The sequence below is a fragment of the Hydra vulgaris genome, chromosome 08, assembly GCF_038396675.1.
Source record: "Hydra vulgaris chromosome 08, alternate assembly HydraT2T_AEP".
Taxonomy (NCBI): domain Eukaryota; kingdom Metazoa; phylum Cnidaria; class Hydrozoa; order Anthoathecata; family Hydridae; genus Hydra; species Hydra vulgaris.
The window spans coordinates 47,755,840-47,782,500 of NC_088927.1; the positions used below are offsets into that span (position 1 = coordinate 47,755,840).

Genomic DNA, 26,661 nt, shown 5'->3' on the forward strand with positions numbered 1-26,661 from the left:
ACAGATTGGCATAACTGTCTAAAATTGATTCCTTGAGCGCCTGATTCTGATTCAAGCAACTCAGCTGCAACTGTTGACTGGTGAGTTAAAGAAGCCAAATCTTTGCATGTTTGCAATGCATCATCCATTCCAGCAGTCATTCCAAATGAGTCTCGAACTGCACATTGCAAAATATGATTGTTGCACAAGTATTGGTCAAGGTGCTTTGACAATTTGACTGCAAGTTTCATGTTTCTTGCCTGGTCGCTCACGCAGTACATTCGCAAATCAGCAGGCAAATTTAGTTCTTCTAAGAATCCAGCTTTCCTTCAATTAAGATACCTGTGTGTCTTAATTGAAGGAAACTGTTGGACATGGGGTGTCCAGTGATGTAGTCTCCAATTTTCGTCAATAGCATGAAAAGTCCAAAAGATGTAGCTGTCCTGAGCTCTAGAAGTCCAAAGCAAAATGCAGCACTTTTTAGATTTGGCGTAATCTCTGTTATTATGCTCTTCATTCCAGCTTGAACTTCTCTTGACCGAATTGAAAGCTTTCTTGAATATGTTGTTCTGTGATGAAGGCTCAGTTTAGGGTTTGCAATGTCAAACAATTTCTTGAAACCTCTTCCTTCGACTGCTGAAAAGGATGCCAGATCAGTGCAAAAGTAATCCAGCATTGCAGAGTCAAACTGTTTTTGAATGGAATTGTCTTTGTCATATTTGGACTTTGTTTCAAGCATTTCGACCATGGTTCATTGTTTCTTTTTAGGAGGAGGAAGAAGAGAGTCGTCAGTTTTTTCAGAATGCTCAACGTAATCTTGGCTGTGTTTTTTTTCGAGGTGACGATAAAGTCCGCTTGTGTTTCCATCTTTTGTTTTCAAAGACATTTTGCACGCCTTGCATTCAGCACCGTCACTTGTTTTTTATAAATATCTCCAGATTTTCTTTTTTCTTGGTGACATTTTTGATCGTTGAAATGAGGCAAGAATATTTCTTTTCAATATGAACAATATGTGTCAAGTTGAATTCCACTGGTAAACTAATGAAATTAAGTCGAAAGTGCACCATTTTATACAAAAAGTTTTTGTATATAAAATCTAATTAAAAATATTTAAAATCTAATTAAAAATATATAAAATCTAATTAAAAATATTTAAAATCTAACTAAAATTTTGAATTAGATTTAAAAAAAAAATCTAATTAAAAATTTAATTTGTTTTTTTCAAAAACAAATTAAATTTTGAATTAGATTTATTAAAATCACGTAGTCAAAATATTAATTAATAAAAAAAAAAAACTATTAAGCATTTTGTAAATTATAATAATTTTTAATTTGGAAAATATTATGTTTAAGTCTCGTTCTACTTCTCGCGAGAATTTTCTATTTCTCGTTTTTCACGAGAAGTCCCATTTCTCATGAGAAACAAGAACGAGACAAGATCTTGCTCATGGTTATTTAATTTACATTTAGTTTATTTGGTTTTATTCTTTGTTTTACATTTATAATTATAACTAAATTTTGTATATTTTAGTAAAAATATTTGTTTTAACTTTAATTTAATTTGATTTATATGGCCATTAGTAAAATAATTGGTTTTATATTTAGTTTTTACTTAGTTTGATTTATATCATTTATTTAAGTCACTTGTTTTTATTAGGTTTAAATAATTTATACATAGTACTTTAAATTAATTTATATGTTTTAGTAGAATTATTCTTTTAGTATTTAGTTAATATTTAGATTAAACCAGTACGGTTTACTGAAAATATATATAAAATATATATTTTCATTTTATATATTTTATATATATTTTCAGTAAACCGTTATATATGAAATTGATACTTAATTTAGATTATATGGTTTAGTGAGGCTATTCATTATTTTTTTAGTTTATATTTATTTTAATCTTATACAGTTTATTGAGATTGATCATTCAAGGTCGTGTTTATATTTAAATTAAGTGTTTACAGTGTAGTGCAGCTGTTTGTTTTATATTTAGTGCATATATATTTATAAATTTAATTTACATGATTTATTGGAAATATTTGTTTTACATTTAATTTGTTTTATAAGGTTTAGTAAAAAAATTTTATGTTTAATTTTTGTTTAGTTTTACTTAATTGATACAATGCAGTCTAATTCATTAGTTTAAAATCAGTTTTTGTTTAATTTGAATGGTTCAAGCCTGTAGTAAATTTGATACATGGGAAAGGAAGGTTGTACATATTTAACAAAAACTTTCCACTCACTAAAAAGAAACGACAGAACTTTTTTGTGTTAAAGTAATAATCTGGATTATTAAATGGATAAATTAGGCAGAAATCTAATTATGGCAGGAATAACTACTATAAATAGTTTAAATGTTAAACTAATTATCATTGTGATTAATTGTCATAATGTTATCAACAAACTTTGCAGAAAACAATTATAAATGATTGCCATCTTTGCGGTGATAATGTGATAAACTAATTAACATAATATTACAAAATTCTTCAATTTGTTAAACATAAAACATAACAACAAGCAAAATAAATTCGATAAAAAATATTCTTACAATTTTGATAAAGTTTTATACTTAAAGTTGTTAAAAAGAAGTTGCGCTACTCAAATATCTAAACAATAGATAATATTTTATTTTTAATTGTATCACAAAATTTTTTTAGGATTTAGTAAAAAGTTATCCAAATAAACATGATTTGGTGATTGTGGCAGAAAAAGTAATACAATATCTTGAAAAAAAAAACTACATCAGCTTAATTTGTATGAAATATTCAAGTTCATTTTTATTTGTACAAGTTACTTAAGTGGTTGCCAGTAAAAAGTTCAACTTCATTTGAGGCAAACTTGCCTTAAATGCATTGTGAGATTTACAACAGTTTACTTGCCTTGGTTCAAGGTTAGTATTAGGAACATTTGCTTTGTCTTTTGTATCTCGAATTATATTGAGTTATATCACAAAAATGTCATCAATCTTTTAAATCATATCACATAGCACTTTTTGATACCCATTTTAATTTAAATTGTACTTTAAAATCGCAATGTTTTTTATTCGATTAGTTTTGTTATATAATAATAATCCATTTTAATGATATTGGGTTTGTGATTATCCCATCCATAATATATATATATATATATATATATATATATATATATATATATATATATATATATATATATATATATATATATATATATGTATGTATATATATATATATATATATATATATATATATATATATATATATATATATATATATATATATATATATATATATATTACTATATTATTTATTTTACTATTTATATATTTTTTATTATATATAGTTGATTACTATTTTGCAGGGTAATAATGAGCTTTTTCCTTCGGTTATATGATCGTAGAGTTTTCGCTCATCATTAAAATGAATATCACAATTAGTTTTGCCACACTGACCATAGCATTTAAATGCATTGTGAGATTTACAACGTTCCAAAACTATTTCAGAAACATTATTGTTTTCTAAAATGCAAAAGAAAAAAAGTTTAACATACAGTTAACTATTCTTGTTGATAATAATAATTATATATTCTTGTTGATTAATTATTCCCGTTGATAAATATGCATGATAAATATGATAATAGAATTGACATAATATGCAAAAAAATTATTTGAGATAAAGAAAGTGTTTTGTGGCAAAAATTAAATTTTCATATTAACTTTTTTTTATTTTAAACATATTTATGTTGGTCTTGCTTATAATAATTCTTGTTGATTTTTCTTATTTGTGATGTTGATGTCGATATTTGATTTCTTGTGTACTTTAACAATGGATTTTGTTTCTATGTTTTCTTTTGTTCAACAAAATACTGTTTTTTTTGGACGGTCAAAATTTTTAATTTTTTCTTTGTTTAAATTTTCATCTGAGTAATAGTTCATCATAATTGAAACTAAACACACAAAAAATACAAGCTTTTTAATTTTTTAAAATTAACCAACTCGCTTTCTTTTCAAAATAAGGATTTTAAATAAAATCAATGTATTTTTTAGGTTTTAAACTAGAGGATATTTTGTCTGATTTTTTTCTTCCTATTCCTGTGGCTCTACTTTAATGTTATAAAAAAACAATGAAATATTGCGCTGTGTTACGGGGATTTTTATTGTGTATTTTCTAGCCTTTTAAAAAGATTTAAATTTATCTTAAATTAGTTTTTTACAGTTGCGTTATAGTAAAAAAAATGTTTTAGAGGAGGAAATAAATTTATTTTCTTTTTATTCATACAATTTTATTTAACTTTTTACAAAAGCAGTTTAGTACCCCTATCATTAAATATGCTTATTAAATATTTTTATGCATGATTTTTTAATCAAAGTTTTCTTGTCTGACTTTCCAAAGTTTTCCGGACAAAAAAAGTCAGACAAAATATTGTCTAGTTTTAAACTCAGAAAATAACTAACGTTCAAATTGCCTGCTAATGTTAATTTGTTTAAAACTATGTTAAATACTTATAAAATAATAGAAAGATCTAGAAAGATTTTGAGAGTTCTTTAACCTAAAAGATTGTTTTCAAAGGTTTTAGAAGGATCTCTATCTGAAAATTTTTAGAGGGTTCCTATAGTATATATAAAGACATGGAATGTGAGGTTTTCACATCAACTAGGCTGAAATGGGTATCAAATTGACTGCTCACGAATCTTATGAAGCAAAATTGTCATGAGCATTTTGTCTTTACAAAAGACAAAATGCTCATGACAATTTTGTCTTGAGCATTTTGTCTTTTGTAAAAAAGACAAAATGCTCAAGACAAAATTGTCATGAGAAAAAACATGACAATTTTGTCAATTACATCATATGTGTATTTTAAAGTATTGCATTGCAACTAAATTTAATTTGAAATCATTTTTAAAATCATTTAAAGTTTAAATATGTTTAAATTAAACAATATAACTATTACAAAAATTACCAATAAAACTTAAATTCATCATCAAAAAAAGATTATATTTCCTTATCATTTATTTCTTAAAACAGGTACTGTATGGCGACCACGACTTTACATCTCTGATCTTGTACATAACATAATCTTTTGGTTGAAATATCAGAACTTTGTTTATTTTTTATTTTATTTTTTTTGTACATGAGGGGACAATTGTTTATGGACTAATTTCTTAACTGTCAATTACATAATTTTTATCAACTATTTTATCAACTATTTTTATAATAATTATAAATAATTTATAAATAAATAAAATAATTATAAATAATTTATAAATAAAATAAATAGTTAACAAAAAGATATTTGTGAAGATAATTTATGTTCATAAAAAAAACTTGTCATATGAAGTTTTTGTGATATAAAATTTTTCCTGAATTATTAAAATTGAGCAAGTAATAAACAAAATATCCAAATATTTAATTATTTACATCACAATTGTTGCATATTTTTTTATTTTGATTGTCTGATTGTCTGCAAGCCTTTTTTTTAAATAATTATGACAACAAATACAAGGAATTATTTAAACATTTAATTCATAAAGATTGTCTAAAAGCCTATCGTCTTAATTTTCTAGGTCATTGGTATCACTGCATGTTTGTATCTTGATATCACTGCATGTTTGTATAGCTGTTTATTTTAAATATTTTGACCTTTTAACTCTAAACCACCAGCACCAGATTTTCTTTCTTTTTCTATATTTTGTAAAAATGATTGGTCAATAATATCTTCGTAATGTAAGAACATAGACTTTTACTTTTGAGAATTAATACACATTCTGCTAGTATCATGACTCATTGAAATATTTTTCTACACTAAAATATAACTTCAGATGTAGGGTATTATGATGTAGGGCATTAAAATATAACTTCAGATGTAGGGCATTATGAAGCTGTCATAAAATTTAGCTACTTCTCTAATTGAGGACTAAAAAAATCTTTTTCTTTTTTATGATTTTTATGCTTGATTTAACTTGAAAAAGTTACAACTTACTCCAAGTTGCATTTGAAGTAATTGCAACTTTTAGGAACTTTAAAGCATTTCTCATAAAAAGTATTATATATATATATATATATATATATATATATATATATATATATATATATATATATATATATATATATATATATATATATATATAAATATATATATATATTCGGGTGTCCCAAAAAAAAAAAAAAAAAGCTCTCTACTGATTCCCATTCTATGTGACCTAAATAAGTACTAAAAAAAATTTGACGGTTTTATTTTGACAGGAAGTGCTAGATGTAAAATCTGAGTTTTACTGTTTTAATGTTAAGCTAGCTTAACATTAATAGAAAACACATTTTAGAAAATTAAAACAAAACAATTAGATGCGTATAAATCATTTCCAATTGTTTTCTACTATTTAACTTGATAGATTATATTTATAAATATGAAAATACAAAAAAAAATACACGAAAACTAATATTTATTAGCAAATTTAAGATTTTATTGCGGTGAAACATTTCTCAAAAAATACAACTTTTTGAACAATTCCCAAGCTCCTTTTTAGTCATAGTCTTAGTAAAGTTTTTTCTAGACTTTTTAACTACAAAAAGTACATTTTGAAGGTGATCTTCATCTCTAGTAGCTGAAAGAAAATCTTTAATGAGCTTAATGTTTCTTTCTGCACCATCATTTACAACAGATATGTTTTTGATCCATGCAATAAAATCTAGCAACTGAGGATGGTTAAAAACATCTATAGTATTAAGACTATTATTAAGCCATTCTTTTATACTTGCTCTTGATATTTTAAAATGTTTGAAGAGAAGGTAGCTTTGCTCGGAAATCAACTCAGGTAGCTCTGTGGTCTCTCCAATTTGTACATTTGATGGTTTACAACGCTGAAATTCATTTGGCTCTTCAAACTCAATCAGAGCTAACAGCATTCTTAGCTTTGTTCCAGAAGGAACTTCTTTATCCCCAAAAGACAAAACACAGAGTTGCGGAGTTAAGTACCAGGTATGGCGTCCCATGCTGAGAAGCAAAGCATTTCCAATATTCTTACTAACTTTTCTCAATGCATAGGCTGTCTGGATAGCTTTCAAATCATTGTAGGGAGCCAAAAATCCTAAAAAAACTTTTTAAAAACCATGGAACATAGCAAATTGCAATGAACAAACTTGCATCCTTAAACTGCAGCACTTCTTTTTCTGTCAAGATATTACTGATATCTTTAGTCATATAAAGAGTCAGGATGTAGATCGCATCTGCTAAAAACCTTGCCTCATGGCAGGCGCCAGGTTGATGGAACTTAAAATCTTGTACTTCCACTCCAAGGAAGAAGAAGGCAAGCTTACAAACTATACCATATTCATTCCTTGAAAACACTATATCAGTAGTTGCATTAGTCAAAAATGTCTTAGCTTCCTCTGCAACAGTGCGAAGAACAGAGCCAATCTTCAGATCATCTCTTTGCCAGTCCAATTTACATAAATTTTTCACTTCATTCACTTTCTCACAGATTTCAGGCCACTTGTTCTTTAGCTTGACATAAAGAGCTCTTCTTGGACCTTTAGTTTTCTCACCAGTAAGGGCAGCCATATAGTGAGATACATGTACTTCATATATGTGTCTCCTACACATTATCTACAAAATTGGTAATTTCAAAATATCTGTAAGAATTTGGACTGCTCCATTTACTCCGCCTGTATTGCTTGCAGTTGTATCATAGCATATACTAATGATCAGCTCTGTACATCCGTAATATTCTAAAAGATTGTGCACTTGTTCTGCTTAGTCAACTCCCTTTGAAGAGGGACATTGAACAACACCTAAAAGATGGTCTTCCATGGTATCGTCATCTGGGGAACTCACTGAGACTGCAAGTCGCTCAATTTTTCGGATAATGTTAAGCCCAGTGGTAATTTGTTCCAATAGTTTGGTATCAAAATGAAGAATAAGCCGTCGGCCTTTAAGATGATTAGATATTGAAATCCACTCCGAGTCTCCTTCAAGTTCTACATATTTGAACTTTTTTCTATGAAGTGTGCTTCTTGAAAGCGGTATATCAATAATTTCTATACCTCCAGCTTTAAATACTTCACTTAAAATTGCCAGATGAGGTCGTACACCAACATAGAACCTTGTTGCTGGAACAGCAGTACATTCAATGAGCTTTTCAACATTCACTGCTAGATTTATCGTATCTCCAGAATTGTACCTAGGTATCATTTTATAATATTTTTCTACCTATTTATAATTATATACTTTTCAATAAAACAGCTTTAGCTTGTGAAAATTACAACTATGTTATTAAAATAATACTATACCTGCGTTTCCGACGGTTACCCAGGAAATCATCTTCCTCGCTGATTTCACAGTCCTCGTTTGACTTTTCTTCCTCACTGCTGAATTGAATCTCTTCTGTCATGAAGTCATGTGAAAACAAAACATCATTGATATCTTTTAAGTTTTTCTGTCTCTCTAATTCTTTCTCTCTCAACTTATCTAGCTTGTTCTTTCTCCTGTTTGCATCCAGTACTCTTCTACTGTAGTCTTCATCGACTTTTGTTTCCATATATCCTTTCCTATGTAACTTCTGGTCTTCATAAAAACTAAGAAATATTTAAATCTATTAAGCCATTTATAAATAAATTAATAATTGTTCTAGTTTTTCTTGGAAGATGACCAAACCATGTAAAGAGTTAAACGTAAATATTTTAAAGGAAATAATATGCTATTACTTAAGTTACTTTTAATTGGAAAAAAAATCTCACTACTAAAAAAAGTGTTATTTAATGAACTTACTTTATATCTTCCAGCTTGGCATCATCTGTTCTCAATCTATCAGCAAGAATATCTTTTTTAAAATTCTTAGTCGAGATGTAAAAAAGCTAATAGGATTCTGTGAGAAAATCTTTCTCTAACTTTGATTGCTTATCAAGACTGCTGTTCCAGTTTAGAGAAGACAATTTAATCAATTTCTTGTATTTTAAATTAAGTTTAATGATTTTAGTCTTTATATTGTACCCACAAATCACAAATTTCTTGCCAAACCCAGCATTATCCCAAATTTTTTTAATCCTAGATACCAAGCAAGAACTATCAGGATCTGTACAAACACCATTTTCACAAACAAGATCCTTGGATTTCGATTTCAATTTGCAACCAACATTAGTAGAAGTGGGTTTGTATTTAACTTGTGACTCACGAAGGATAAATTGATAGTATCTAAGAATATCACCATTAGATGGAAGCTGTCTCTGAGGAACCTCCCTCAGTGGGTACTTCAATAGGTAAATATACCTCAACCTTTCTGTATTTTTCTGTTTTATCTTATTCTGTCCTATCATCTTCTTTTTTTTTAGCTGTTCTACCCATTTTTATATGAATTTCGAAATAATCAGTTTTTTAACTAAATTTATACTAAATGTTGCACTTGCATCAAAAATCTATGAAGTCGTGAATCCCTCTCGTATAATATTTTATCTAAGTTTACCGTTACAGTTTTTATAACCGTTTACACGAGAATTTCTTCGTGCACAAATTAGAACTCCTTCGTGCACAAATAATTCCATTTAGAAATTTTTTCCTTCAAAAAAAATTTCTAAATGGAGTTATTTGTGAACCAATCCATGGGGAATTATACGAACTAATAATATTGTCCAGAGGGAAAAATATCAATCTCTAACAATGTTCATAGGGAATGATCCTATTCTTTAATAATATCCTATGAGAATTATTTGTGTACTAATTATTACATCATATTAAAACATATTGAAATACTAGATAGCGCTGTTTTTTAGTATATACACATAAGTGTACAAAACCGTAAAACTCAGAATTTACATCTATCACTTCTAGTCATTAAAAAATTAAAAAAAAGATTTTGGTAGCTATTTAGAACCTATAGAATGGGGATCAGTTGAGAGCACATTGAAATTTTAAAAGAAGTGTGATTTTGGGACACCCTAATATATATATATATATATATATATATATATATATATATATATATATATATATATATATATATATATATATATATATATATATATATATATATATATATATATATATATACATATGTATATATATATATATATATATAGATATATATTATATATATATATATATACATGTATATATATATATAAATATATAAATATATATATATATATATGTTTATACATATATATATATATATAGATCTATAGTTAGTTGGCTTTGGGAAGAGCGGAAGGAAAAAAGTGATTCTTACGCCAACACATACGTCACTTTTAATTACTTTTGACTTTCGTCCAACATTTTCGTGTTGGACGAAAGTCAAAACCATTAATTTAATTACAAATTAATTGTTATATAAAAAAACCACAAAAACGCAAATTTAATTGACCAGAATGTTTTTAAAAACATTCTGAATGTTTTTAAAACATTCTGAATGTTTTTAACAATATTAACAATGTTTTTATTTTTATTTTTTTTAATAAAATGTTTTTATTTTTATTTTTTTTAATAAAATGTTTTTATTTTTATTTTTTTTACTGTAAATCATGCGCGGAGTGTTGCTACATCGACTATCTTATAGCCTGACTCGCAAGGGAGTGCTGCTACATCGACTGACAAATAGCCTGACTCGCAAGGGAGTGCTGCTACATCGACTGACAAATAGCCTGACTCGCAAGGGAGTGCTGCTACATCGACTGACAAATAGCCTGACTCGCAAGGGAGTGCTGCTACATCGACTGAGGGTTTGGTTGGGGCAGGCAGTCTATCATTATTAAAAAAAAAAATTTCGGTCTTGCATTTTAATTTTTACTTTTTGTCAACAAAATATGGAAAAAAGTTTGGGACAACATCTAGGGGTTTTATATATATACATATATATATATATATATATATATATATAAATATATATATATATATATATATATATATATATATATATATATATATATATATATATATATACCAGGGGCTATTCTGGGTTGCAGTACCCCCATGCCGGCGCCTTTCCATAAATAAATTAGTTGTTTTTTTGTAAAAAAAAAAAAATATTTGCCTAAAAAAAAAAGGTCCTCTGATTCTGAATTTGGGCAGTGCCCAAATATGGTTGGTGCTGTCGAAAACAGTCTAGAATAGCCCCTGTATATATATATATATATATATATATATATATATATATATATATATATATATATATCATATATATATATATATATATATATATACATATATATATATATATATATATATATATATATATATATATATATATATATATTATATATATAGGCCTCGGCGAGAGTAAATAAGCGCAAGCCTGGAGAAAAGCTCCCCAAACAAACATGGCGAGCCATGCGAGCTGCTTGTCTAAACAGTTTCTTATAAGAGTCTTTGGTTTTTGCACAAGCTATATGTTTATTCATTAAAAAAATGCTTTTTAAACACAAAACTTGGTTTTATACTTGTAACAAGTATATTTGTAGTTTAATTAAATAGCCTAGTCACAATAAACTTATTGCAACTATGCCTTTATTTTTCCGAAAATATTAACAAACAAAAGTGGCTGTATAATAAATTGTTTTAAAATGTTCATAAATAAACCATCTAATCTACACGCAAGACCAACAACTTGGTCTCAATACAAGCATCATAATACTGTTAAATTCTTAATAGATGTAAGCCCACAAGGTGTGATAATATTTGTTTCTAAGGCTTGGGGAGGACGTGTCAGTGATAAATACCTAACAGAGCATTGTTCAATTTTAAAAAACATTCTTCCTGGAGATATTGTTTTAGCTGATAGAGGTTTTAACATTGCTGATAGTGTTGGCTTTTATAGTGGGGAATTAAAGATTCCAGGATTTACAAAAGGGAAACTACAGTTATCTTGTTTAGATGTAGAATCAACCCGAAAAATCTCTTCTGTTCATGTACACATGGAGAGAGTTATTGGTTTGTTATGTAACAAATATAAAGTTCTACAAAGTGTTATGCCATTAGACTACTTATATACAAAAGATTCTGGATTATGCACACTAGACAAAATTGTTATTGCTTGTTCTTCTTTAATTAGTACACGTGATTCAATTTTATGATAAATACACATGATTCAATTTTATGATAAATACATGTGATTCAATTTTATGATAAATACATGTGATTCAATTTTATGATAAATACACGTGATTCAATTTTATGATAAATACATGTCAAGAATATAAACATAACTAGCATAAATATATTTATCAGTTAGTCCAATCTAAAATCACAAACATTTGCATTTAAATTAACGCTCTTTTTAAATTTTTTTTTTTTTTTGCAACAACCTAACCTTTTTAAAAGCATCTAAGTTTATTATGCAATTAATTTATTTTGTTTATAAAAATGACTTTGTGTTTTTTATTTAAGTTACAATAATAATTATACTTTTGAGAGAAATAATTATCCTATTGCGAGAGAGGTAAATTGCTCCTGTTAACCATTTTAGAGGAGTGTGGGCAAGAGTGCAAGCTATAGCTCTCGCTTCCCGCCGATACCTGTATATATATAAATATTTCATATGTATAAATATATATATATATATAATCAACCCTCGGGATCAGGAAAAATGAGGTCGGCAATAATTTGCCGACCTCAATCTTCTCTTTTAGAGGTTGGCTAAAAAAATTTGGTACAAAAAGGTCTTACCATAAAATATGGAAACGAAGTCGGCAATTATTTGCTGACCTCAAACATTGCCGAATGCCGACCCTAATTATGAGGATTGTATAATATATATATATATATATATATATATATATATATATATATATATATATATATATATATATATATATATATATTAGGGGTGCACCGATGCATCGACCATTTAGCCGATGCATCGGCATCGGCCTTGATAACCATCAGCCGATGCTGATTGTTTTGAAATTTTTGAAATTTTATTTTTGATTCTGTGTTTCTATATTATATCCAAACATAGAACTACGCCATAAACATAAATACAATGTATAAGTCTAACTTATTAATAATAAGTTATTATATAGGCATATATGCAACCACTAAACTAAAAATTTTTGAGTGCTTTTAACAGGGCTCTCTACTTTTTTAGAGTTTTCTTATAATTTAGTACATTAATTATATAACTTATGGATCCAAAACTCTACAAAGAAGTTTAAAATCAAGAAATGCACGTTTAAAAAATATAAACATAAAGTATAACATATTTAAAACATAATAGACCAACTTGCGTCATGTTAAAAATAAATATAAATTTTTATTATGTTATGAAAAGTAATAAAATATGTTATTTAAAACTGTGAATCTATTTTTTTTGTTTCCGTTTCTCCAAAAAATTTCCAATTCGCATGCACAAAAAAGCATAAAAATTTCCAATTCGCATGCACAAAAGCTAGATTTTCTCCATGTTCTGCAGTTAGTCGGGACCGTGTCGATTCATAAATATTTCCCCCAGTACGAAACAATCTTTCACTGAACACAGAAGAAGGCGGAGCTCCTAAATATTTTTTGGCAAGGTATGAGAGGTCTAAAATATTATTGCTACTAGAGTGTTTCTTTATACATGTATTTTTGTAATTTCTCCACCATTTATATTGACATTCTTTTTGATGCAGATTAGGCAGTGATAAGTAAAAGTTTATTTCATCAGTTCTAAAAGAAAAGTAAGTAAACAAAAAATATAAAAACTAAACTAAAATGTAAAGTACAAATTTTTATTATTAAAAGTTGTTAAGTATTAATGAATATTAGTAATATTATTTTATTTCATTTTATTTTTCAATTTTTATTTGTTTATGATAATTTAGAACTTAGTTTTATCTATAATAATTTATTATAAATTAGAAAAGAACAAAAAGTTATCAAAGTTCTTATTTAAAAAAATCATTTTAACTTACATTTTTATCTTTTTCTTTAAATGAATTTGTGCCTCTGTTGAAAGTTTTTTACAGTTCTTTACTTTTGTTGATTTTGTTAATTCAGTGTCAAGAGATGCTTTTGAAACTTGATAGAAATTGTATATGTTTTCTGCCATTTTTAATTTTTTGAGCGGAGAGCTAGGTTCTTGGATTGATTCAGATGAAGTGTTTGTTTCATTATCTGATTGAGTTAAGTTGTCGGTAGTTAAAAGACAATCTGTAATATCAGTTTTATTTAGGTTCATGTATTTCTCTAGAATATTTGATTTTATTGTGTCTTTCTCCTCATCTGATATGGCATAACTAAGTTTGAATCTTGGATCTAAAACTGTAGACATGTTCAAGTTTTTTTTATATTTATAGCTGGAAAACCTTGACATAAAATCTTTTTTCAACTCTTCTATTATAGTTTTTATTTCACCTGCATTTTCTGAAGCATAGGCTAGGTACGCTTCCAATAAAACTATAAATGGAATAATTTGAGACACTGATGCCCTATTTTCACTCATCTCTAGTGTAGCCACCTCAAAATGCTTTAAAACTAAGATAAGCGTCTCAGCTAATAACCATTGGTCTTCATTAAGATTAGAGGCATTACACTTTTGATTTCTAATAAAAAATGTTAGTGAAGTTTTTTGTTCAACTAGTCTTTCTAGCATGCAAAATGTCGAGTTCCATCTTGTTACTACATCTTGTATAAGTGAATGTTGGGTTAACTTTAGCTGTTGTTGAATTTCATGCCGCATATCCATGGAAGAATAAGAATGATGAAAGTTCGGACAATTTTTTTAGACTTAGCTATAAGATCATTTACAATTGTTTGCTGTTTGAAAAGCTTATCGGTTATACAAAGCTGAAGAGTGTGGATTACAAAACTTAGAGAATTTTTTTCTAAACCAGCTTCTTTTATGGCTAATTTCATATTAGCAGCATTGTCAGAGAGGACAAAGTACACTTTGTTAGTTGGTATTTTTCATTCATTTAAAGAGTCTTTTAGAAATTTTGATATCTTTACACCTGTATGAGAGCCTGTTATTTTTTTAAGTTGTAGCACAGCTGTCATAGAATTAAACTCTGAGTTTATCCAGTGTGCTGTTAATGAATAAAAGCTTAGATCATTGTGATGTGTAGTCCATCCATCAATGGTAAAACTCAAAAAATCTGCTTTTGCTACATCATTCATAATTTGTATTTTCATTTTTTCATAAATTAAAGGAACAACTGTTTCAGTCATATGTTTTCTAGAGGGCATGGTATACTTTGGTTCAAGATGCATAATTAGTTCACTTGAAGTCCATTTTCTATGCTTATTAATAGTTTCCTCAAGCTTAGATTGATGTTTTTGATCTAGAATAACTATAACACTGTTGCTAACGGATACTTTGCTATTATCATTCTCTTTACTGGTTGAAGTAGATGCAATAACTTTTTTTCTGATTTAATTTTTTGAAACATTTTAGATCTTCCACTTTCTGGAAAACTTTTATGTTTTGCTTTCATATGCCCTCTTAAATAAGATGTTGTCATTTTTTTTGCCAGATGTTCCTCCTCTTGATATTTTCATTTTGCAAAATTTACAAATTGCTTTTGAGCGATTATTTTCATCAATATCAAAATAGTCCCAGATTGGACTTTTCGTTGCTTTACTCATTGTTTCTTTAATTCTAATTTAATAATATCTCTAAATTTAATTCTACGTTAAGAAAGAAAAGTTTTTATTTCATCGCGCACTATTTTTATAAAAGAGTAGAACAAAAGAGAAATAAAAACTTGAATTGAATTGAATTGAATGAATAAAATTGTATAGAATTTTTTTTTTTTGCGCCGTTTCTTCCTTTTTTAGATGAGAGAAATAAAAGTTTAATTAAAACAATACTTTGAACAAATGGGAACTGAAAGAGAAAATTGCTTTAATAGCGTTTAATAGATAAACAATTAAAATAAGTAACCATGAGCGAGATCTCATCTTGTTCTCATTTCTTGTGAGAAATGGGACTTCTCGTGAAAAACGAGAAATAGAAAATTCTCGCGAGAAGTAGAACGAGACTTAAACATAATATTTTCCAAATTAAAAATTATTATAATTTACAAAATGCTTAATAGTTTGTTTTTTTTATTAATTAATATTTTGACTACGTGATTTTAATAAATCTAATTAAAAATTTAATTTGTTTTTGACAAAAACAAATTAAATTTTTAGTTAGATTTTAAATATTTTTAATTAGATTTTTAATATTTTTAATTAGATTTTAAATATTTTTAATTAGATTTTATATACAAAAACTTTTTGTATAAAATGGTGCACTTTCAACTTAATTTCATTAGTTTACCAGTGGAATTCAACTTGACACATATTGTTCATATTGAAAAGAAATATTCTTGCCTCATTTCAACGATCAAAAATGTCACCAAGGAAAAACAAAATCTGGAGATATTTATAAAAAACAAGTGACGGTGCTGAATGCAAGGCGTGCAAAAAGTCTTTGAAAACAAAAGATGGAAACACAAGCGGACTTCATTGTCACCTCGAAAAAAAACACAGCCAAGATTACGTTGAGCATTCTGAAAAAACTGACGACTCTCTTCTTCCTCCTCCTAAAAAGAAACAATGAACCATGGTCGAAATGCTTGAAACAAAGTCCAAATATGACAAAGACAATTCCATTCAAAAACAGTTTGACTCTGCAATGCTGGATTACTTTTGCACTGATCTGGCATCCTTTTCAGCAGTCGAAGGAAGAGGTTTCAAGAAATTGTTTGGCATTGCAAACCCTAAACTGAGCCTTCATCACAGAACAACATATTCAAGAAAGCTTTTAATTCGGTCGAGAGAAGTTCAAGCTGGAATGAAGAGCATAATAACGGAGATTACGCCAAATCTAAAAAGTGCTGCATTTGCTTCTGACCTTTGGACTTCTAGAGCTCAGGACAGCTACATCTTTTGGACTTTTCATGCTATTGACGAAAATTGGAGACTACATCACTGGACACCCCATGTCCAACAGTTTCCTTTAATTAAGACACAAAGGTATCTTAATTGAAGGAAAGCTGGATTCTTTTTTAGAAGAACTAAATTTGCCTGCTGATTTGCCAATGTACTGCGTGAGCGACCAGGCAAGAAACATAAGACTTGCAGTCAAATTGTCAAAGCACCTTGACCAATACTTGTGCAACAATCATATTTTGCAATGTGCAGTTCGAGACTCATTTGGAATGACTGCTGGAATGGATGATGCATTGCAAACATGCAAAGATTTGGCTTCTTTAACTCACCAGTCAACAGTTGCAGCTGAGTTGCTTGAATCAGAATCAGGCGCTCAAGGAATCAATTTTAGACAGTTATGCCAATCTGTTGACACAAGATGGAATAGTGAACTGGATTGCATGGCTTCTGTCCTACATCTAAAGAGTGCAATTATCATCTTATGTGTAAGTGAGGATATTTTTTCTGCAAAGACCATCAGTGCATCACAGTGGGAATCAATCGAGGGAGCAGTAGAAATTTTGGCACCACTTAAAGAAGCTACAGAAACGTGGTCGGCTGAGTCTATTCCAACAATTAACACTGTCGCTGATTCTCTAAATTTAATCCATGACAAAATTGATCAATTTATTGAGACGGATGGAAAAAATGACTACGGTGTCTTGTATGCAAAAAAACTTGAAAAGCTGCATTGAGAAAAGATTTCCTCTTTGTCACTCTGGAAACTTATTGAGTGCTGCAGTAAACTATTTAAATCCTGCTTTAAAGGGACTTCACTTGAAGCTCTTCAAAAATTTCAAACAACAAAAGAATGGTTAGCCTCACAGGTTAAGGATAATGTTGAGTGCCAACCTGTTGCCAGAGTCCTTTCAGCAGATTTGTCCCCTAATTCAAAACTGAAGCACAAGTTAAACATCAGACTTGAAACACAAGAGCCAACATCTGAACTGAATCCTATTTTGAGCGAAATGTGCCAGTATGAATATCTCCCTGATGCCAAAAAAGACTTTCCGATTCTTGATTGGTGGAAATTGAATTCAAATACATTGCCAGAACTCTCTTCATTAGCTAGACAAATTTTAGCTATTTCAGCAAGTTCGACTAAATCAAAGAGAGTTTTTAGCTCAAATTTCGTCCAATTATCCAGACACAACTTACACCCAGAAAAAGTAGAACAAATCATCTTAATCAGAGAAAACATTGTCTTGATGGAAAAGTTTGGCAAAAAAAATCTGAACTAATATTTGAAAAAGTTGTTTACATTTGACAAATGTCATTTGTGTCTATTTGTCAAAACCATGTTTACATTTTTTTTTTTTACTTGGATTTTAATAAATTTGTTTTCAAAAATTGTTAAATTTCTCGTCTCGCTCTCGGTCTCATGAGAAGTACTAACTTCTCGTCTCGGTTTGAAAATACCTAGTCTCGCTCATGGTTAATTTTTTTAAAATAACATATCTTTCGTTTGCTGTTGTTTTGTTTGTATTAGCTTTTTGTTAATTAGACTTTATTTGTGGTTTGTTGAGGAGGAGATTGAAGTTATGAATTGGCCTGTGCAGTTCACCAGATCTCAATCCCATCAAAAACCATTAGACCCATGTCAAAAAAGCAAATTTGTTTTCACCTTTTTAATATCTTATAATAAATTCTTAAAACTAAAGATTAATTTTGCTTTCATATTTCTTCACAAATATTGTTCTTGATGCTTTTATAACAGTATTCCAAAACAAATATATACATATAATAGGGTATATAAAACATATTTATTTGTTATCACTGAAAAATATATATTTCAAAAACACTCAGCTTGAACTGACTTAATAGTTTTAAAGAAATGAATAAAGTGATGGAAGAAATAATGACTTTGAAAGAAATAATTGTCTAAAATCAACTTTAAGTCAAATAAGTTAATACCATCATATAAAAAGATTTTAAATCAACAATAAAATACTTGCATTCATAATACCTTTATACTGCCTTTGACTAGGGTGCAATTTAAGACATTTCAGATTAGTGCAACTTTTGTTACCCCAATTAGGGCAAACCTCTTTTGTTTTTTGTAATAAATCAAAGTGACGATACTGACAAGTCTAGAGAAAAAATAAAAATAAAAAATAAGTTTAATATTTCCTATCACATTAATTTAGAATCAGGACAAACAGTCTATTAATAAAATATTATCAAACCTTTCCTCTGCTCACTTCACATTTACCAAATTGGGTAAAATAGTAGCAGTCTGTTAAGTTTGTAATTTCTATTTTGCTTTCTGATAAAATAGATGATTTGATTGGTTGATCGTGGGGACCTTTTGTTTTTATTTTCTTTCCACATATTTCAACATTATTCATTTGATCAGCTGCTAGCACTGCTACTTCCTGGTTACTGTAATTTACATAACCTTTATGAAAAAAAGATTATCATCATCAAACTATTGCAAGTACATTAAACTATTGTAAAGACGTGAAACAATTGCAAAGACATTAAACTATTGCAAAGACATTAAATTATTGCAAAGATTTCTAAAATTATAAACAATAAGGAAAAATAGTGCTTTACATATTTGTTCAGAAATTTGTAATTTTTGTAAAAAGATTAGAGACCTGAATAAAAAAAATTAATTGAAAAATATTTCTATGAGTTATATATTTAAAATCAAAACAAATTTAAAAAACAATTATTGCAAATACTTGTCAAGTAACACAAACTCAAAGAACGAAAATATATGTATTTAGCATTTGGAATATTAGGATGAAAATTAGGATACTGTATTATAGACCATTTTCAGGGGGAGAATCCAGCATTTTTTTGATGCTTGAGATAGCTAACTTCTAGTCATAGAGAAAACTCCAAATATTTATGTTTATACTTATGTTATATAAGGACACTAAGCAAAAAATTGCAATGGTTGGAGCCTGGTAACAAAAAAGCCCCAAACTTTAGCTACAACTGTCCCAAACATGAGAGCAACAAGTTGATAAAATATTTTTTTTAACATTCTCAACTGAATTTATATTCATCAAAAAATTTTAAATTGCATCATGTAATCTTTTAGCATTTAAAAATTATGAAACTTGTAACCACCCTCAAACTGAGGAGGGTTCAAACTTTTTATGATCATAACTTATGAACACTAATAGATCGTATGAAATTTGAAATTTATCAATGAATATAAATTTAATCGAGAACAGAATAAAAACATTTTATCAACTTGTTGCTCTCACATTTGGGGCAAGTGTAGTTAAAAATTTTTTGCTAACCATCCTTATTTGATAGAAGTATAAATATATAAATGTTTAGTGCTCTATGTCTGGAAGTTAGTTATCTCACACATCAAAAAATATCTATTAGGTTGCTGCAAAAATAATCTCGTTTTTCATATTTTATATTTTTGGATGAATTTTTGAATAAATTTATTATTGGCAGATGTCATGCTATATGTTATTTAAAAGCGCGTTTTTCGCTTGATCTAGTTATCGTATTGGTTTTGTTTTATAATAATTTAGTCATTTTTTACAGGACGTCAAATCTATCATGGACAAGAGACAAATTCGCACGATTTTTCTGTTCCAGTTTAAGATGGGCCGAAAAGCTGCCGAGACAGCTCGCGATATCAACACTGCATTTGGCCCAGAAACCACTAACGAACATATGGCACAGTGGTGGTTCAAAAAATTCCGCAGCGGTGAGGAGAGCCTTGAAGATGAAGAGGGTCGCGGACGCCTGTCTGAGATTGATGACGATCAATTGAGAGCCTTAATCGAAGCCGACCCGCGCAAAACCATACGAGAGGTTGCGGAAGAACTCAACGTTCATAACTCAACAGTTGATCGCCACTTGAAGCAAATAGGAAAGTCAAAAAAGCTTAGCAAATGGGTGCCGCACAAACTGAACGAAAATCAAAAAAATCGTCGTTTTGAGGTATCGTCTGCTCTTCTTCTGCGCAACAAAAACGATCCGTTTCTCGACTGGATCATGACATGTGATGAAAAATGGATCCTCTACGACAACCGACAACGTTCCGCGCAGTGGTTGGACCGCGATGAGGCCCCACAGCACTTCCCGAAGCCGAATCTCCACCAAAAGAAGGTTATGGTGACTGTTTGGTGGTCTGCAGCCGGTCTCATCCATCACAGCTTCCTGAATCCTGGCGAGACGATTACGGCAGAGAAGTACTGCCAGCAAATCGACGAAATGCATCAAAAGCCCAAGATTGGTCAATATGAAGGGACCAATTCTCCTCCACGACAACGCCCGGCCGCACGTCGCACAACCGACCCTGCAGAAGTTGAACGCATTGGGCCACGAAACTCTGCCTTATCCACCATACTCACCGGACCTCTCGCCCACCGACTACCACTTTTTCAAGCATCTCGACAACTTCCTCCACGAGAAATGCTTCAAAAGCTGAGACGATGTCAAAACGACCTTTGATGACTTCATCGCTTCCAGGACTTCGGAATTTTACGCTACCGGCATAAATAAACTTGTTTCTCGTTGGCAAAAATGTGTTGATTGTAATGGTTCTTATTTCGATTAGTAAAGTTTATTCTATGCTGAGTTATGTTTGTTCAAAGTTAACGGTTGAAAAACGAGATTATTTTTGCAGCAACCTAATATCATCTGTAGCAAAACAAATTTAAATGGGGAGCTGAATTAAATAAAACTTAAATGTTTTGCATTGTAACTTTTTTACTAATTTGAGATCAACAACTGTATTCATGGTAGGTAAATTATTGGCTGTTCAAAGGTTGATGTACTTTTTGAAACATTTATATATAGTCTCTGGCAATATTATTATAATTATTCTCATGGATGAAGAGTCCCAAAAAAGACTTCAGATTTGGAAGTCATAAAAAGATTATTTCTTCGTTGCTTTGCAGAAGCTAAAAAAATGTAAAGAAGTATAAGGACTCCAGCACTCCATGTTAAAAAACGAAATGTAAAGAAGTATAAGGGCTTCAGGAGGTTCCAGGACTTCATGCTAAAAAAAAATAGGTTCAAGCTAAAAAAAATAGGTCTGGGTTAATCAATAAAGGGTCGTCCATAAATTGGCCATGCTCTGGGATGGGGGAGTGGTTTGTGTTTTGTGACGATTCATACAAGACTTGCTACCAAAGAGTTACAAAGAGGTGAGGAAATGGAGGTCAAAAACTGTCAAAAATTGCGTTATGAACATAATTTATGAACAGCCCTTAAGTCATATTATCTCATGAATTTTTTTCTTATTGAAGAACATAAGTCATCCAACATTTTTAGAGCTCCTGGACAACGGAGACCATGAAAAAATAGAAATTTAAAGTCAGAGTCCATTTAGGACTCTACATCCTAAATTATTTCTGTTATAGCCATTTTAAACAAGTGTTTATCAGAAAATCAATTTCTTGTTCCATGTAGTTTGTTATTTAAATCTAATTTCTATATAAGCAAATAAAAAATGTCTTACTAAACTAGCCTGCTGCTAAGCAACTTAATAGTTATAGGAAGTCAAATACCATTGTAGTTTTTTGTTTGCAAACTTTTCATTTTCAAAAATTATTTAGATCAATCATTGGTCATTGTAAAATAACATTGTTTCAAAAATCAAAGTTTTCAACTATTCTGGTCATGGTTTTGATTTTAAATAACTTGGATGTTTTTAATTTCTTTAAAAAAATTCTACTATTAATTAATAAAAAACTACTAAATTTATTATTATATGTTTGTTTCAGTGGAACAAAAAGTATTATTTTTAAATCATGTGTGTGCAAAATTTTATTATAATAGGCTTCTTTTTATTCTGTTCAGCAAAATACTAATTTCATGAAATACATTTGTAATTATATAAAATAAATTTATCAATACTTGCTTGAAACTAATAATTATCTAATAAACAGACAACTAAAAAAAGTAGCGTACAGTCTATAGAAAATATTGCTATAATTTTTTCAATAAAAACTACATAAAAATTTGTTCACATACAACATTAACAAAGTTTGAATTATCTCAGATTTGTCTGATTGAAAATTTAGCAGGGGTTGATAGCCGGGAATTAAAAAAAATTTATAATACTTAATACATTTTAATTTTATGCTTACATTTACTATTTAATAAATACTGGCATACATTTATATATTTTTAAATCATGATCATCATCATCATCAGGCTTTAGCCTTCCTCTTTTATGCTGTTGATGATGATAATGATGATCATAATCATGATATGATCATCATCATCATTGTCATCATCATCATCATCATCATCATCATCATCATCATCATCATCATCATCATCATCATCATCATCATCATCATCATCATCATCATCATCATCATCATCATCATCATAATAATGATGATGAATATAATAATCATGTTGATCATAATGTTGATGTATGTATGAATTTTGAATTTAAAAAATGTACTTTATGATGTACAGGGCTCAAATTAACGCAAAAAACTTAATTGCAAAAAAAAACAAATTTTGCTACCCCCATCCCCCCCCCCATACCTTGCGCCACTTTGCAGTAATGAGGGGGGGGGGAGTGTGTTAGTATAAAATTTTCTTTTGTATGTAATTAATATTTTTTTTAACATATTATCTCTCATATTTAAATATTATCTTCTAATTTTCTTGTTTGGCAGAGTTTCAAATAGCGTAAGTTACTGTTATAATTCACAGCTTAAGCTATAATTTAAAGTTTAAGTTGCAGTTATAGTGTAATGAGCAATTAGTGTATTTAATACTATTAAGATATTACTTTTAGCAACTGTTTTTACTTTGCATGATATTTAAAAAAGTAAAAGTAAAAAAATAAGAGTAAAAAGCAAATATTACAAAATTTAAACCACTTTAAATAGTCATAGAAAACTGTTTAATACGCTCACGCTGACTATAAAACACTTGTTAATTTTAAAGAGTATTTAATTGTTATTGTAAAAAGCTATAAAACAACAACAAAAAAACTGCAAAGTTGTTTTAAAAATATAAAGAGCTTGTGTTAATGTAAAACAAATTCGTGACACTGTTTCGTGCTGTTTTATACAGTTTATAACCTTAATAACATAAAATGCATTTAAACTAAAATGAAGCAAATAAATAAAATTGTTCTAATTAATAAATTAAAACATTATAGTCATAAAACTTCATATTTACACAAAAACATGCATTAAAGACCATACAAGTCTATAATCTATAGACCAAACGAGTCTATATTTATTCAAATTGTTTTCCAATAAGAAGTGAAACAAAAAATTTGGTTTAATAAATCAAATTATATTTCCTTAAGTTTAAGAATATGCTTAAATTGTTTTTTTAGAAAAAAATTTCTTTGAACAGAAGTAAAATAATTTATTGATTTTAATTTTAATTGTTTGTAATTTAATTATTATTTTAACTTTTGCAATCACTGGTTTAATGTTTGCAATAGAATGTTTCTACTTTTAAAACTATTTTCAAGAAACAAAATCAAAACTTTTATTATATTTATGATTTATGATAAAAAAAAATTTCTTTCTTATTCTCCCATGTTTCTTCAAATTCTTTTAAAATTTTTTAATTTTTTTCAATTTTAAATTTCAATTGCAAAATTTTTAAAGAAATTAAATTCACACAGCCTGCTGAAGACCTGCAAGCTGATGTTGTGTCAATATTAAAAGAAATGTTCCAGTTTTGGAATTAAAAAGAAAAGAGAGAGTTGTTTAAAATTTTGATGAAGGAGAATGTTCCAATAAGTCTGATCCAATAATTTGTGGAAAACACACCGGCTGGTTATTAGCATTTAATGCTAACAGCTGTGAGAGCTGTGTCGTTTTATCTGATTTTAATTTAATTGGTGACTATTCTATTATAATTTATTTTACCTGTAATTTATTGCCGGGTGATAAAGAGAAAGAAATATAAAAATTATTTGAATAAGAGAATTTTAAAAGACAAAAAATTATTTTGTTTTCTTTTTAAGAAAGAGATTTTTATTTTTTAAGATTTCTTTTTAAATAAAATTCCTAAAAACAACTTGTATATTTATAGAAAATGTTTAAACTTGATATCGCTTTTAATAAAATGAAAATATAAAAAAATGGTGTTGCATTTTTTATATTCTATTCTACAATTTTTGTTAAAATAATTTTTAGTTAGAAGCTTATATTATGCATTAACAACATATAAGATATAAATAGAAACATTTGTATGGCTAACTTTTGTGAGTCTTTGAGTTTATTAGGTAAATTTTAACATTTTAGCAACTGTAAGTTACTGTAGTAACTTAACTGGTTATTTTTTTTAAGTTTATAAGTAAATGTACTGAGATGTACTTAATCCATTCAATAAATCAAAGTACATATAACTTTAAAAAGTTCAAGGTTGTTAAAGCAAAAAAAGTTAAGGCAAAAAAGTTGCTGGTTTCTAATAGCATTAATTAACTAATTAAAAAAAAATTAATAAAAATAATTTAATATATATTTTAATATATTTAAAGTAGTAAATTAAAAATATAAAAATGTTGATAAAATAATAATTTAAATTAACAATAATAAGTTAATTAATCTTGTGAAACATTTTAAAAACAAAGATAAAAACCAGGCTGTTTTATTAAAAAGAAATAAAGAAGAAAAAATTCTCTTTAACATCTTTTTCCGTTTCAACTTTTAGCTTTAACAACTATTTAAAATATTATTGGCTTCCACGCAGAGATTTAAAGTAAATGAAAATCTCTGCGAGAAAGAGCAAATGATCATTCTATTCACACTATAAATTTAGTGTGACATATTATATGACAAAAACATTACTTTTAAGAATTGCCAAAAAAAAATGCTTAATTAGAAAAAAAGTAAATAAACCACAAAAAAAAATCGCAAAAATATTTTTTTAAAGAAAAAACTGATAGCGAAGGTGCAAAAAGCAACCATAATTCGTGAAACTCTTAATTCGAGCCCTATTGTATAAATGTTTAAACGGCTTTGTTGTATAAATGTTTATACAGTCACAAACCTTGCCCCAGCTATATTTTATCAAACCCAGCCCCGGCCCCTGTCAAATATCAAAAATATCAACCCCGGTCACTTAATATTGGTAACTGATCAAATCTATCAATAAATTGTTTATTTAATTATTAAATTAATTTAACTATAAAATGTTTATAATCTTTATTTAAAATATTACATTAAATACGTAAAAAACAAAATAAATAATTTTGTTTAATTTTATTACTGTGATAAACAATCAAAAGATTACATTAAGTATAAAATTGTTTTAAGAAATAAATTAATAAGGAAATATAATCTTTTTCTAATACTAAGTTTCGATTTCATCAGTAATTTTTTAAAGTGAATTTTAATGCCGTTTAAAATTAAATTAAATTACAACACGATACTTTAAAAGATGTTAATGACACAATTTAACTTTTAATGATATAAATATCAAAGCTGTGCTAAAGTTACAACTATTAGAGTTATATATTTTAGCTATGCTATAAATTCTCAAAACAAGGCCTGAAATAAGGTTAGACAGTGGAGTGTACATACATCGATCGAAGGTTTAGGTTTGGATAGGCATTCTTTAAAATAAAAGAAAACCATTTCAATATTTATTTTAAATAGGGTTTATAAATTAATTGAATTTATATAAAAAAATTATTAGGTTGAATTACTCAAGATTTTAAGGTGAAATAGTCAAAATAATTAATAATAACTTATGTTTAAATACGCATGTACAACAAAAAAAAAATTCATTAAAAGCCAATTATCGCAATTGGTAAATTTAAAATCTATAGGAATATATATACATACATACATATATATATATATATATATATATATATATATATATATATATATATATATATATATA

General features: G+C 28.1%; 1 protein-coding gene and 1 pseudogene across 3 annotated transcripts in view; one reads left to right on the forward strand and one right to left on the reverse strand.

The window, feature by feature from the left end:
• Positions 1–26,661, reverse strand: part of LOC100201018 (meiosis regulator and mRNA stability factor 1) — a 111,213-nt gene that overhangs the window by 82,342 nt on the left and 2,210 nt on the right. For 2 of the 3 annotated variants that reach the window (XM_065803838.1, XM_065803837.1), the window contains exons 2-4: positions 19,026–19,237; positions 18,806–18,929; positions 3,312–3,478 (exon numbers count right to left, since the gene is read on the reverse strand). In XM_065803838.1, coding sequence (XP_065659910.1) covers positions 3,312–3,478; positions 18,806–18,929; positions 19,026–19,237 — 503 coding nt within the window. The remainder of the gene's footprint in view (positions 1–3,311; positions 3,479–18,805; positions 18,930–19,025; positions 19,238–26,661) is intronic. The other variant, XM_065803839.1, reaches the window with a different exon arrangement.
• LOC136084130 (histone-lysine N-methyltransferase SETMAR-like) lies at positions 20,129–21,376 on the forward strand (annotated as a pseudogene).